The sequence below is a fragment of the Melospiza georgiana genome, chromosome 5 (assembly GCF_028018845.1).
Source record: "Melospiza georgiana isolate bMelGeo1 chromosome 5, bMelGeo1.pri, whole genome shotgun sequence".
Taxonomy (NCBI): Eukaryota; Metazoa; Chordata; class Aves; order Passeriformes; family Passerellidae; genus Melospiza; species Melospiza georgiana.
Window position 1 is genome coordinate 19,043,833 of NC_080434.1, and position 15,810 is coordinate 19,059,642.

Here is a 15,810-nt window from a genome sequence, read left to right on the forward strand (position 1 = left end):
TGACAACTTGAGTACATTTAGAGTCTTGTTAATAATCAGACCCACTGATTTTCCCATCCAGCTCTAATGCCAGGTCTTTAGTTCATTCTCTACGTCTCTTAAATTCTTAATCCATTTTAGTGGTAAATATGAACAGGAAGCTTTTTCTCTCCAGTATTTGGCTAGCACACAGTTTGTTCAGAGCTTTATGAGAGTCTTGCCTTCTCTTTTGTCCTTTTCTTTTACTTTTTTCCTTTATAGCTTAATTCAAAGCCCAAGGAGTTTTAACCAATTCTAACATAATCTTTACTGGCCTTGGTTCTTCAACACTGATTAGGATGACTGAAAAATTAAAACCAATATCATTATTATGGGTAGAATGTGGAAAGTATCAGAGAAGAATCAAGAAGGCCTTTTGCCTGCAGGGGTCAGAGGCAGAGCTCACGTCTTTGAGGGTGTTTGGAAGTGCAGATGGAAGTGCACACAGAAGTTACAAGGCCCTCTTGCAGACCTAGCACAACCTAGAAGGCAAATTCTCAAGCAGCCCTGAGCTTTACTGTCTTACTTACCACTGCACTGTGGAATAGTTGTTCAGGATGTAGTACCTTCCACTGTCATTGAAAAAAAGTCTATTATTTTCCTGAAGTCTTTAAGTCCAGAAAATAGATTCTCAGCTGATAAAAGATGTAGTATTACTAAGATGTAAACATAACTGAAACTAATTTTGTGTTTGATGACTTGAAATGTACTGAAAGCCAGAAACTGGTAAGTGATTTTGTGCTTCAGTTGTAAGTGCCTGCAAGCATGCACAGTGTCCAGGAATGTGATGGAATGTTCAGTGATAACACACCACACATGAGTTTGTGTGGTGTTGGTGAAATCACATTTCATGAAACTGTGCAGCAGTTGTGTTCCCCTCCTCCCCCCCCTTTTTTTTAAGTGCTCTGAATTTTCTGTACTGTTTTGAGCTAGATCATGTTAATTTTACTGTAGAAAAATTCCAAGCAGTTTAAGCAATCATTTCACAAAAATTGGGGTAGCAGATCTGTGATTCCCCAAATCAGACCTGGCACATTTATTCTGCTGACGGATCATAAAATGAATCAGAAGCTCTCAAACTTGGTTGAGTGAACCAAAGGTTTCACCTTTGAGGGGGATGCTTCATCACTTAGCAAGGTGCAGGTGGCCAGTCTGGCAGGAACTGCTGCCATGGGCTTTGCAGAGAAGTGTGGGGGCAGGAGGAAGGGGTGCGGCAGAATGGGGGTCAGAGATGTGTATGAACCTAACATGGTCTCTGAGCCTGGAAACTCTTGTAGTCAGGGAGCCTCTTCACAGTCACTCAGAACCTCACTTATTGAAGTGTTTACACAAACTGAATAAACCTGTAGGTTTCTAGACACTTTTCTTCTGCCTAAACTCTTGTTAGGCTGAACTAGGTGGGTGGTACAGGGGTGGGCAGCTCCCCACTCCCAAACCCTTCTGCAAGAGTGCCAACATATAGATCCAGGCTGCAAGCTAGGACTAGCAATGCCAGGAGAACGCATCTGGTAACAATAAGTCTCCTCTTCAACTCTGCTGTATTTGTTACATTTCATGGCGAAGCCTTTCCCTCCTTCTCCCTGTGGAGAGTTTCTGCAGCAGCACAGCATGCTCTTGCTATAGAAAATAAGCTGGTTGCTTTTCCATTAGGCTTTCCATGAAGGTATGTTTGCACAGGGAGAGGTCTCTGGTGTTTTCCCCACTGCCTGGGGAGAGCAGTGCTGCTACTGCTGCCCTTTTAGCCGATGCTCTGAGGCATTTCATTCTTCTAACTGCAGACTGTTTGGGTGACAGATATTGATGAGTGCAAGACGGGGTCCCACACCTGTGGAGAGAACATGACCTGCACAAATACGGAAGGAAACTTCACTTGCTCGTGTGCTGATCATGCTTCTGGGACTGGCGACGGTTGCAGTGAGTAAACACAGTGAGCAAATACAACAAAGTGGCCCTTAATTAGGCTGTGTCCTTGGATAAATTGTTATACCTGGAAACTAAGGCACCCCTGTATAGGAACATCCTGACCAGTTTGTGGATCCATTTAGCACTGCCTTTGGGAGGCTGTGGTGAAGGAGAGCAGATCCAAGTTTAGTAAGGAAATATCTACATCAAGGTTCAATGTAAATTTTTTACTGTCTAAACGTACCAACAAATCTATCAAGTGTCATTTACAATCTACAGCAGAAGTAAATGCTCCTTGGAACATTTTTTGAGGGTAATTTCAGTCTGTGCCATTTTTCAAACTCCCTGTGCCTTCTGTTACTTTGCAGAAGGCTAGCAGAGGAAATGCACATGATTTAAGTGCCCTTTGATTCTTCAGTATAAGCTTGTCTTTCAGTTCCAGTCACTAATTGCTCAAAAGGGCTCTGAAATTCCTTAGAAAATCTGATTATCAATTTACTGAAGGGAATTGCTAAAAGTTCAGCACTAGTGACTATCTGACCTTCATTTTGGTGCCTCAATGAGGTAGCAGCATTCTCTGAAATTGAGAGTGACTCATTCTTCTACTCTGTGTCAGCCAGCTTGGTCAGGGTGAATTTTACTCCAGATTGAGTGACATTCTGATGATGGAGGGACATTGTCACAGAGCTGTTTCTTCAGAAAAACAATGAAATTATAGCTTTCTTAAATAGAGCACCTATCAGGATTTCCACTCCCATTTCAGTCACTTAATCTTTCAGTAGTTTCAGGTGTCACTCAGGAAATGATGATTTTAAATGATGCGTGACTTGGAAGTAATGTTTCCTAGGTCTCTCATGTGTCAGTCTGATCCCATGTCTTTATAGATGTTAACACATTGTTTTAGCTCTTTGCCTAATAAGCTCTTTTAGCATGATGAAATTTTCTTTGCTGAATGCATACACACCTGGGGTTCACTATAATCACTCATCTCTTTCCATTCAGGCTCTTTGCCATGGCAGTTCTCCTGCAAATGAAATTTTAAAGCCCAAATGTCATTGAAGGTCATGTTGCAATAAAGCTGGTGTGAGTCATAGAACTGACCCCATAATTACATGAGAATGATCAGGTGTGTCTCTGCCAATCCTTGCTGCCAGAAATTCTTTGCCATGTAGCTGTTTTGTTCTGACCTACAGGTTTGTTGTAGCACCAAAGCAAGCATGAAAGCACTCCTTTTCTGTAAGGGCATGTCTGCACTGTGGTCATGCTGTGCAGAAATATTTGTGCTACCTTTAAAACCAGCTGGTTTGGATAGGTGTGTAGGTGGCAGAATGTGTGATTCAGAGCAGGCTGCAGAACGCTTTGGCAGAGCCACAGGGCTCCCTGCTCCCCCAGTGATGCTCTTATCTGCACCTGAGCTACCTGAAACAGTAAAAAGTGTGATCTGCCATTACACATACGTGCAATTAACTGAATGGCAGCAGAGTAGAAATAATCTGCATAAGAATCTCAAGTTTCTTGTGAAAGCTTCTGAATCTGAGATCCAAGTGCATGAAATACAGTCACCCTTCACCTCTGCCTCTCACTCTGGTGATTTATACATAGTAGAGATTTACCATATGTCAAAACTTCATAAGTTGCAAAAATCATTTCAGAGTAAGCACCTAGATAGTTGGTGCAGTTTTTCTTCAGGGCCGGGCTCATACAAGTAAACACACGAACTCAGTCAATCTCTGTAGGTCTTTCACTGTAAATCTAAAATATTTATAGATTTATATACTATATTAATATATTAAGATATTATTGTATCATACTAATAACATGGTATATTAATATCTATATATTTATAAATAATAAGTTATATATAATGTATAAACAATAATACTTAATAATATATAATATATATTTATAAATAATATTTCCATATCAATATATCATATTTAGTAATTTTATCTATATTTATGCTTGCCTAAGTTTGATAACAGCATAAGAAGATAGGAAAAAACAAGTAATAAATAGAAACTGGATATTTTTGCCTAGTTTAGTACCTTGAAGTTCTGGAACTCTTTCATAAGATTATGTTACCAATGAGGCCAAAAGTTTGAGATGTCCCTTTGAAACTCTGTTTCAGAATCTACTGTTCCCCCAGCTGCTGCCAGCAGTGAGTACACTACAAAGGCTGTGCAAGGTGATGTTGTAGGATGTCCTCCTTCCTACGAGTCATACTGCCTCCATGGTGGAGTGTGCAATTATGTTTCTGACCTACAAGACTATGCCTGCAAGTAAGTACAGAAATTTGTATTTTCTCTGCTGAACAATGGTACCCTTGGAATGCTACCCTCTGTTTACTGCAGGCATTGAAAAGAGTTTGTGCATGAATGATCTTCTCATCCCTCATGTCACTCATTAGCATTTGAATCTCCTCTTTCCTGTAAGTGATCAGTGTAATTTTCAGTGCATGGCCACTCCATTGCAATTCACGGTAGGATTGGATTTGTTCCCTGAGCACTTGATTCTTTACTTTGGAAATGGGTGGTAACTTGTTAGATGACTTGCAAGAGGTGCCTTCTCTCTCTCCTGTACATGTCCTGCTGACTGCACCTCCCTGTTGGCCTTGCTGTTCCTGTGTAGCATTCACTGGGATGGAAGAGGACAACTCTGTCTTGCCTTCTCTGACTGGGGCCAGGGAGCAATCTTCTGCTGTCACCTCTTCCTTTACAGAAATGAGTAGGATATAATTGCCCTCTAAAAACAGGAAGAGTTACAATGAGACCTCAAATTTGAAACCTACTTCCCCTGTCAATATTTTTGACCCTGTCAATATTTTTGTGAAGCCTAATTCTGGGTTCCCCAAATGAAGGTACTTATAAAATCCAGGAGAATCTCATCTCCTCAGAAGTCAGCCTTGGCTAAGTCAATGTGACAACCTAGTTCCATGGGGTAATCATTTCTTCAAAACATTTAGTGCTGGCATTTAAGTGTGTAACCTGATTATATTTGAAGCTGTACTCAGAATCTTTCTTCAAAATCAAGCATAAAATCTTTGCAATGGGACAAATCCAATGCCTGCCTCCTCCCCTGGGGTCACAGGGGGTAAGTGAGGACCTGTACAGGGGGCAGATACTGTTCCAGGGTAGGAAAATCTCCCTCTGTGCCTCAGGCTTTCCTAGTTTGAAGTATGAGTGGTCTCCCTTGCCTACAGACCTCTGTACCTGTAAGAATATGAAAGGAATGTGTCTCATGTGCATTTATGGGAATGAAGTCAATGCTTTGTGCTGTAGATCTCTTGAGCTCAGCAAAGCCCTTGGGCAAAGACATTATGGGAAACAGACTCATGGTCATCTCTGGCACTTTTTGAAGTACCAATCTCTGGGTTTGAATTTTTAGTGTAACTTTTAGAGGTATAGTGAACTATCTATTTTCACCTCAGAAGTTTCTTCTTTAGAAGAGTCTAAACCTGCAGAACTTTCAAATTAGATCACATTTGTTTTTCTTTTATTTGTTGCGTGTTAGTGCATAATGAGAATTGAAATGTACATGTTTTTCAGTTTTGGAAGTGGAAGCAGTAAAAAACTTAAGAGCAACCTTGCTTGGCCATGATGTTGGGATTTGTGTGTGGGTGTTGCTGGATCCTGTCCCCGCTGAATCCTCACTAGATGGCAGCATTCATTCATGTAGGCTCTGATTTATTAACTGCAGAAGGGAAGGAATGGAAAAATGTTACCCAGCAAAAACCACATACCAAATGTGATTTGTATTTTAATTAATAAATGATCATTTGATCATACACTAGAAATGTAGTGTATGATCTGCCAGCATGTTTGCAATTAACTGTAATTTAACATTAAAAAATTAGCATTTTTTCTGCCTTCCAATGCACACACATTCTAAATTTTAACAGAATGAGAGTGCTTGTGCCTGACTTAATAATGAATGCTGATATAACGTTTTCATGACATTAGGTAAAAGCTGCTGCAGGTCAAATCCCGCTTCTTTTTCTCATCTGACTAGGTCTTGGACTTGAGTAAAATTAGACCAATTAGAATTGTGATGAGTTGAGTCTACATTGCTGAGAGATTGTTATGAGCTGAATAGACTTTTCATTTTTTCCATTTATTATTTATGTCTTGCCTTGTGTAGTAAAACTAGGCTGAGATTATTTTTTGATGTATTTCTCACTTTCTAGTAGTTTTGATTTGAGGGTTTCATGCATAGATAGGATATTTCTGTGTTGGGTTTTACAATGGTAAAACCAGTCAAATAAACAAAAACTGTCTACGGAAGAAGCTTATATTCAAAGTAAGTTTTGAAGATATTTCTAAATGAAGATATTTCTTATGCATGGGTTTTTTAAATACTTTCATTCATCTTTAATTTTACAGTAAAGATTGAGATTAAAATTTGATTCTCTTAATCAAGTCACTCTGAAAATACAAGTTGGTCCTGTCCTGCCTACTTTAAAGAGAAGCTTGCTGCTGAAAGAAGTTTAATGGAAAATCCTAGGGAAACACTAATCACACAGCAGGATTTACAGAATTTAAGAAACTTTTTTCCCTACTCTTTAACCCATAGGAATCTGGTAATAACAACCTCTCTGTACAATTCTATAGGCAATTCAATACCAGTAAAAAATAACAGTACAAAAAAAAAAAAAAAAAAAAAAAAAAAAAAAAGAGGAAAAAGAGAAATATAAAAATACTTTCAATACTGGATTCTACAGGTTTCAACCGCATACCTTTAAAATGGTTTTGTCTTCCCCATGCTGAAGTGAGCCAGATGTTTCTGTAGTGGTGACCAGCGGTGCATCGATGCGAGGTGGCGGTCCGGGCCGAGCCCTGCCGCCGCTCAGCGCGTCCCCCGTGTCCCTCTTTCTTTCCTTGGCAGCTGTGTGACGGGCTACGTGGGCGAGCGCTGCCAGTTCAGCGACCTGGAGTGGTGGGAGCAGCATCGCGCCGGGCGGGCCAAGGTGCGGAGCATCGCCATCACCGCGGGCGCGGCCGCCGGGCTGGCGCTGCTGCTGCTGCTGCTGCTGCTGGCTGCCCTGGCCGCCCTCCGCCGCAGGTACTGCTGCCAACGCCGGCCTGCCCCTCCTGAGGCTGCCCGCAGAGAGCTGGGGCTCACAACCGGACCTGCTCCTCAGCTGCTGGGAGCTCCCGCTCTTTTCTTTTCCTGGCTCTGGGAATAATGCAGAGGGTTCTGGGGTGTCCCTTGCCCGCAGAACTCGTGTTGGTGTTAGTGAGCACAGGTGTCTGGAGGGAAGGGGAACAGACCTTGCTAGAGCTCAGGAACATGCCATTTACTTCTTCCTGCCTTTCCCTTCACAGCTCTAGATGGCTGGAACTCTCATGGTATGGGCTGGCTCTTCTCTGCCAGCTATTCAATGAGCTGGCTTTTGTTTCCCATTGAGCGTAGAATTCCACCCGAAAATTTCTTTGCCTACTAACCTTCCTAAGGCTAGTAGGAAACAGCGAACTGTTTCCATGTTCACTGCTGGAGGCATCAAACTTACGGAGTGATGCTTCCAGCAGTGAACATGGAAGCAGTTTTCCTGGCAGCAGAGAGAGTAAAATCAGGGGAGTGAGTCTAAGCACATTTGCTGTAAAAGTACTCCCTGGCATTTTCCATGGCTGTAATGAATTGCACAGATTTGGGATTCTTCCTGTGGCAAAAAGAATTCCAACGGTCACTATTTAAGAACCCAGTCTGATGTGAAATTAAATGTCATCGGTGTCCCTTAGACTGGAAAGTATTAAGCATTTAAGCTAGAGTCTTTTGGCCATGACCTTGGCAGACAGCTGTTCTCAGAGGCTGATTTAAATGCAGGATTTTTGTTTGTGGTTTAGGTCAATTTTAAAATTAGATCCTCCTAGACATAAAAAGTTAAGCTACAAAAGAAGTTAACTATGCAAGCTAGTGTTTTTCATTCTTATGTAAAGGTTCTTAGCATATTTAGTCCACAAGAGCAGGAAAGCAGCAAAATTTGGCATTTTCTCTTAATTCCTGTAAGGGGTCCAGAATTAAAGCTAAGTGCAGCCTGGTTTTTTCTCATAACCTGGGGTTCAGATTTCAATCAGTGGATAAAAAAGAACAGAAAAATTATGACATTCTTATATTTCTTATATATTTCATATATTATCTTATGAAAAATAGACGGAATATGATTTGTTAAAATGTATGAAAGTATTAAATTTCTTCCCTACTTCACTCTTCTGTAATTTCTCCCAGATTTATGTTTCTTTCTTGCCAAATGCTTTTGATCAATATAACTATTTACCACAACAACAGGTTTTCAATTACACACTTGACTGAGTTTGAACTGCAGCAATTACTAGTATAACCAGATCAAAATTAAACTGCTGATCTAAAATCCCTATTTAAGTGGAGTCTGGGAATCAGTATTTGGGTTGAAATTGCTATACCACTTTTTCAGATAATCTACTGTATTTCAAAATGTACCGATTAAGTCTTTGATAGTCCTGTTCCTTCCCCTGCAAAAAGGAGATGCAATCTCCTTTTAATTGAAGGAAATGAAGCTGGAGGTCTACACCTGCCGGTTTGAAAATGTGGGAACTGAAGGCCGAATGTGCTGCAGGGTTGTGTTGGTTTATTCAATCACTGTTGTCTGCTGAAGAGCAATGGGTGATTCTTAATGTTAGGTTTATGCAGTCTGACTGTATAGTGTGCCAAGTTTCTTATCTTTCTTGGAAAGAAAAGAAACAACTCTTTTCCACAAAAAAACAAAAAAAACCCCAAAAAAACGCCAAAAAAACCCAAAACCCAAAAACCCCCAAACCACCAAACCTGGATCATAGATTCAACACCTACAATTCCTCCACCTCAGTTGGCCAAGGCTGCGCAAAGCAAAATTTATTAACATCGTATTTTCGTGAAGGGAGCAATATATGATAATTATGCCATGTGAACTTTCTCAGTTAGTATATAAAAGCTATGTAGAAATAAAAGGAAATTTCCTAAGTAAAAGGAAAATTGCTATTTTTGTTGGCAAATATCTAATAAATTTTAGTTAAAATAGATCAAGTGAAAAGATGTTATAAACTCAGACTTCCAGAATCTGAAGACTATAAGATTATTTTTTTTTAGCTGATGCTTAGAAGGGTAAAAATGTGTTTGTAAAGTGAGTAAAGATATACTGATTTGGATCTCAAGAGAAGTAAAATAATTTTTTCCTTTGGGCCTATATGGGCTTTTAATACTGCCTTATAAGTGATTACTGTTTAACTGCAAAAACAGTCTTTGAATTTATGTAAGTAGCCTCTTAGGGCTGATTATTCATACCTTTTCTAGCTCCAGATTGTACTCATAGCTTTTTCCCCTAAAGCCAATTCGGTGGGTCATGAATTTTTCCTGGAAGAGCTTATTTCCAAGCTTTTTGAGACTTTCAGTTTGTTTATTTCATAGTAACTTCTGAAACTGGTGCTTTGCATAAATGATGGGGATGAATAAAAAAAGTGACTTTCATAATTGTAGCTACCAACAGTGTACAAAAATACAGTCAGCTTTTTATTTCTGAGCTTCGCCCACAAACACTCTTCATTGCATTGGCTGAAACAAATCTTTGTAAGATAAATGTATTATAAATAGAATAATGTAAGAAAATGGAAGGTTCTAGCTAAAATTATGAGGCCCATTGTTCATTCCAATGAATGACCCTTTACAGATTGCACTTGGGAACAAGCATTTGTGCACTTCTTACTGACTTCTTTTTCTGACAAGCTGTTTGTTTTAACCACTGTGCGGTAAGGGATAGCAATACACAAAACAGTGAGAGAAAACAAAATCTATGTACTTCTGTGAATACTGATAGAATAATGTGTGAAAAAAGCATCTGTTCCTCTCTGAGCAAAATAATTGGCTTCAGCTTTTGTTCTGTTGCAGAAGTCAGAATTTGTATAAGAAGAACCTCTGTGCAGAAGCGATAAGAGCTGCCAGCAGCCGCGCTGACAATGAGAGCGTAACACCTACTGGCAACAACTCTCTGGTAACCATATTAATGTGGAGTGGAGAGGGAATCAGGAAGGATCAAAGAGTGTTAGGGATCCACTTGAGATTATCCATCAAATAATTCACATCTTAAATACATTAAATAACTGCCAGAGTCATCAAGCGCTTTGCTGTGAACCCCAGTTCATCTTACCTCATTGTTATCCCTCAAAGTTCACAGCTGCCTGGATGTATTGCAACCATTAGCCAGTGTTATTGTTAGCTTTGAACACAACAGTTGGGGAACTGTGTTCTAAATTAAGGAAATGGCAATGTGATGACATGGCATATCACACAGTTATTTTCACAGGAAAGTATGCCCTCTGTAAAAAAGCCTTCTTGGAAGCCAAGTATTGTGTGTGCTACATGAGATGCTGAACTCTATTTTGAGGCTTGATGAAATTAAATGTCTTGTATTAGAAGCTGCTGCCTTGTAAAGAAAAACAACCAGGATTTTATCAGGCAGCTTGGTAGGATATATAAAGTTCCAATTTTGCTCTGGTGTAGGTAAGAATGCCGACATGGTCTGGTTGTACAGGCCTGTGGTTGCTGTCATTTTTGAAGCTGTTTTTATCCCTATAAAATCTGGTTTAAGGATCTGGTTCTGACTGGCATTAGAATAACATTACACTGCTGGGTGATCGCAGTTGGAACTTGAAGTTGTCAAGTGACATAATTGGCATCTGTGGCTGCTTCTGTGCTGTCTGAGATTCTTAGAATGGCCTTGCAAGTGATTTAGTGAGAGTGTCTGGCAGGACTTGTGAGTGGGTAGCCACTGAAGCACTCTGTCAAACATATGTTGGTAGTACTGGGTCGACTTGTCCCTGGTTGTGGCATATTGTTCCTTAGCTGGTCATCTGCATGCTCTTATGCACATTTTATTATCAGCACATTTCCTTCAGGTATTGGACAGCAAATGAGCTGAGTCATGGCAATGCCATAATTTGTTCACAGTAGAAGTAAAATCCACAGTTTGTAAAATACCCGAAGTTGAGAAAAGCAGAAACATTTGTTGGGACTGAGAACAGTTCACTGCCAGGGAGCAGTGCTCCATGAGGCCTGCAGCCCATCAGCTCTGTCCCCACCTTCTGCTGACCCTGCAGTTAATGCTGGTCACCAGTGACATTTTTGCTTGAATATAAAGCAACTAAACAGCTAAGCAATGGACTGAATCAACAAAAACAAATCAAGCTCTTACATCTGTTATACATGTGTGTTACATTTCACTATGCACCAGGAGACATGGAATACATTAATAATTTATTGCAATGGCTTGTTGCACACTGGAAGAGGAAATCAGTGACCCTTTGCTAATTGCTTACTCAGTAACGATTGCTGTGGTTTCATGCATGTGATTTTCTCTGTGCTGATGTAGCCATTGATTGTTAAGTTCAGCAGGGCTTCATGCATGCATGCACTCAGGTTAGGACATCAGAACTGCCAAAAAGCTGCAGGAAGTTGTCCATTTGTGCTATTCACTTCAAGGAGGTTATTGCAGAGCTTTATGTAAATGAAAAATGTTATACTACATCAGGGACAGAAAGCTATAGTTGCTCAACTTTTAGGTTTTTGGGTACTATTGAGCTACACAATGTCAATGATCTTAACAAAGGACTTCATATTGGGACTGTGTCTTGTGTATGCAGTAACTGTAAGGAGCTCATGAATTTCACTCCTCTGGTGGTCCTCAGTGCCACTGTTCATTTGTGAGGCTGCTGAGAGAGAGTGCAAAGAGTTGCCTCCTTTTGCCTGTCTGGCTTGATGCAGAGGATAACAAGATTTTGTGCTATCACACACATCAAAAGTTAGGTATCGTGATACTGAAACTATACCTACAAATTGATCAAGCATCATTCACTTTTCCCTTTACATCTTTTCTGCCAGGTGAGGGTGCAATTAACTGAGGGTATGCCTGCATATTTTTTTTACATTCATATTAGATTTCCATAAGCCAGGCTGGGTTATTCCTGCTGATATGTAAGCCTTGGTAAACTTCTACATGTGCCTGGATTTTGATGCTGTTCTGAGACTTTTCATCCACCAACTGTTTTGCTTTGCACAGTCAAAAATATTTTGCAGAACTGTGTGTATCTCTGCCAGGGGTTGGTCACATGTGGGTTAGCAGATGTAAAAGTACAGATTTTACAGAAATTAACTGATGCCTAAATAGGTGCACCTGCTACATGTGTATTCTATCCACATAAATCCACCAGTTATCCACCTGGACCTCTGAATCTGCCAGTCCTTTGGTTGGAACATCTTATTTACAGATGTTTTCTTCCCTGTCTCTGCTCTTTAAACTTCCTCCCTTTAAGGGTTTTTCATCTTTTCCTCTGTACAATTTCATCATAGTCCTTCACATGGCTTTCCTCTATCCCATTTTTTTCTGTTTTATCCCTGGTCCTTTCAGCATGTTCCCCCAGAGGGTCTCATCTTCTGACTTCCACTGTCACTGTGGCGTGATGGAACCACATCCTGCAGGAGATGCTGAGAGCCAGGAAGGGAGGCTTGCTTCCTTCCCTGGGTTTGACAGAGTTTCCTGAGGTCTAGATTCCTGCAGATATTTTTAATACTTTAAAAATGGCCCTCAGTACTATGGAGGGGGTTGATTTTCATGAACTTTTGTCCTTGCCATTGGAAATGTTGATTTGCAAGCAAGACAGCAGTTCTTAGCTAGACTGAGACTGTGCACTTTCCAAAGAAAGACTGGGGCTGTCATAAACTCAAATGTTTAATTACCTGCAGGGGGAGGGGTCATCCCAGAAGCCAGGACGGCCTTTTTCCCTGTTCTGTGGTTGGTGTGTGTGGCCCTTTTAGTTTGCCTCTTGGGTTTCAGAAAACCAATTTGTTTTTTATTAATTTGGGCTCTGCATATTTTGTGCATATTGTATGTATTTGCAGTTTGCGGTTTTTAAGGAGGGTAACAGTTCTCTGGAGACTAAAGCAGTTGATCTAATTGAGTGTGAGACAGCAGATCCTCATCCTGCCTGTCCTTCAGAGTCTGGTGAGTAGGATGTCCTTCCTTATTAGCTCTCTCCTCACTTGTACCAGCAGTAGCAGTGACTGGTAGAGGAGACAGAGAAATCCAGATTTTATTTTTGGCAGAGCCTATGTTTGTATTGATCTGAACAGATCATTCAGTCCTACATTTTGCAGATTAACCATGAGAAACTACACTACAAAGTGCTTTCACACAGAGCAAGCCAGAGGGTTCTTGCGATAGAGGGATATCAGATGTTTGCATTAATATAGACCTTCAGAGCCTTGCAGGTGAAGTTATGCCCATCACACTGTAGGGGAATGGATGTCCATGGAGCAGCACACTTTGACAGTCCTTATTAGTTCAGGCAGGAAAACTGGGAAGGTGTGAGGAATCCAAGTTTCACCCTGTAGCAGCAACTGCAGCTCTGTTTTTTGTGTTAAACAAGGTGTTTGACTGCTTGGGCAGTGTTTGGTGCTTAAACAAAGATGAGATGAATGGAGGAAATGCACCTCTCATCACTGGTCCAAAGGCAGCAGGTGGCACAGAAGCACAGAATGGGCTTCCATGACCCTCAAATTACCAGCTGAACCACTCTGAATTTTAGGAACTACTGGCTTCTAGGTGGCAACTGGATCTATAATTGCTCAGATGGTGAAAGCTGTTGGAGGAAGACTAATACCCTAAGACATTTGTTTTATTTACCATATATACTTCCTAATTGCAGAAGTTACTAGAGATGCCAGTTTGCCTCAGCCGCTTAGAAATATGCAAATACAAATGTTTGAGGATACAAACATCCAGGCATCTTGCAAGATTTTCAGAATTGCCAGTCCTGTCCTTAGACATACACCGAGTAGTCACTTTATTCATCAGTAGAAAATGTGCCTCACATTTACTTAGATGCTCTAATATTGGGAACATGTGTAGAACCTTACTGTCCAGCAAAGGAGCACTGATGTTTCTCATTAGGAGATTCTGTTTTCATTTACAGCTTTATCAGATGCAGGTATGGAACAGAAATTTCCTATGACAGGTGTCTGATTTTTTCATAAAAATTTTAGTAGAAGTGATTCCATTTTCTTAGACAACAAGATCAGTAAATAATCTGGTAATTTTTTTAACATGTTTAAGGAAGTTCTTATTCCGTGCCAGTAAATAATTCTAAGATCTTTTGACTTTAAAGCAGAGATTTTAATTTTGCCAGGCAGGTAGTCTTGGCATGCCTTTCTTTGCTATGAATTAAAAGAGAAAACCATCAATCTAGCCTAAGACAAGTAATTTCTTAAAATGTGATGCAAGTTCTTGACTTTGCCTTTTTTTTTTTTTTGTTCTTCTGTGAGGTATTGAACCTGATTCTGTGCATTCTTTCACAGCTTTCTTCTCTCAAAGCTGCCACTACATTTCTTTCAGCTTAGCAGCTGTCAATCTTTTCCCATGGCTTTCAGTAACACATATCTGTTTTCTCCAGAGGAAGAGCAGCCTGTAACAAATGACAAAGCAGCAGAGACTTTGGCAGAAGAGGAGAGAGAACAAGACCACCGAGAAGAGGGTCCCGTTGGTGAGAAATCGTGCCACTCCATGGCAGCAGTGAAGAGCTCTCACCAGGCTCCCTGGAGCATCCATCCCAATCCCCTGCCAGAAAGGGAGCCTTGCAACCTTGCCCCAGCCAGCCTGCTGATGCAGCCAGACTAGAAGCAGTCTGTGTTTGAATGGGAAAAGAAGGAAGTCAGCAAAGGATGGGAACTCACAAACACTGAAGCAACACTCTTTTTTTCCTTAAAACCTTCTTTATAAAAAACCCACCATTATTCAGAACAAAACAGAGTTTTTGCCACTCCTTCCCTGTCATCTCTGCTTGGAGGAATTACTGTGAGGAATACTGTGAGGAACGTGTTGGCAGTGAGTACTCTATAACTCTCACTGCTGCTAACTTCATTACCTGCCTGCTGAAAGGTCACTGGGAGGAAGAGAGTCAAGTGGGTGATTTATCAGTGATAAGTATTCTCTAAGGGAGCTTGTTGCAAGTAGTGATCTTTACACACACAGAGTTTAGAAACTGCTGAGAAAATGGAACCCAAGGAAAGCTGCAGAGAAACAGGAATGGAGGAGAAAGCAGAAAAATTAGTTCAAAATGATCTTACCATTAAAAGATTTTTATGGACTCTATATGCCTCTCTCCAGTGCTGCTGAAAGACCAGTGCAACTTCTTGGATTCCACCTGAGATGCTCTTGTGTCTTAGCAAGCACCAAATAGGATCTTGAATTTCTCAGGTTTTGTGTACTCGAGGATGGTTTGCAGTCACATGTTATTAAGTGTGGGTAGTATTTGAGGGGGAAAGGTGATTCCTCCATTTTTTTCCCCAGCCTACACTGGTCCTTCAGGGCATAAGAGGATTATTTCTGGGCTGAGGAAGTGTGTTTGTGTCTGCCTTCAGCCCTGCAGAGAGGCATGTGCTGGAGCTGTTCTTGTCTTACAAGGTGTGCCTGGCACCAAAACCTGGTCCGTTATATGGGACTCAGTGTGAGGACAGAAGTCCAGCCAATTGCTGTTCCAAAAGACCAGGAGGGGTGGGACAAAAACACAAAAAAGCCACCTCAGTTTGGACTGACTTCCACTCAACTGATTTGTGCTGCCTGTGGAATCTGAGGGAACAATTGGAAAACTGAACCATTTTTTCTTGTAACTGGATTTCTAACACGTATCAGGTTATTTACTCTCTTGCAAAGCTCTGTAGTACACAGGGATGAGGTCAGTAGGTGAGGGCCTGGTGCTGGTAGCCCCAAGGTTGGGGTTCAACCCCTGTACAGGCCTTTCACTTCAGCGTTGGACTCAATGATCCCTGTGGGTCCCTTCCAACTCAGAGCATTCTGTGATATCAAGTGACTTTCACCAACTTGTCTTGACTTCC

General features: G+C 40.9%; 1 protein-coding gene across 3 annotated transcripts in view; it reads left to right on the forward strand.

Annotated features, from left to right (window-relative positions):
• Positions 1 to 14,772, forward strand: part of EGF (epidermal growth factor) — a 55,342-nt gene extending 40,570 nt beyond the window's left edge. For 2 of the 3 annotated variants that reach the window (XM_058024067.1, XM_058024068.1), the window contains 6 exons: positions 1,813 to 1,932; positions 4,049 to 4,199; positions 6,802 to 6,978; positions 9,814 to 9,916; positions 12,820 to 12,922; positions 14,370 to 14,772. In XM_058024067.1, the coding sequence (XP_057880050.1) occupies positions 1,813 to 1,932; positions 4,049 to 4,199; positions 6,802 to 6,978; positions 9,814 to 9,916; positions 12,820 to 12,922; positions 14,370 to 14,593 (878 nt within the window). In that variant the 3' untranslated portion in view covers positions 14,594 to 14,772. The remainder of the gene's footprint in view (positions 1 to 1,812; positions 1,933 to 4,048; positions 4,200 to 6,801; positions 6,979 to 9,813; positions 9,917 to 12,819; positions 12,923 to 14,369) is intronic. The other variant, XM_058024069.1, reaches the window with a different exon arrangement.
• The last annotated feature ends 1,038 nt before the right edge of the window (positions 14,773 to 15,810 follow it).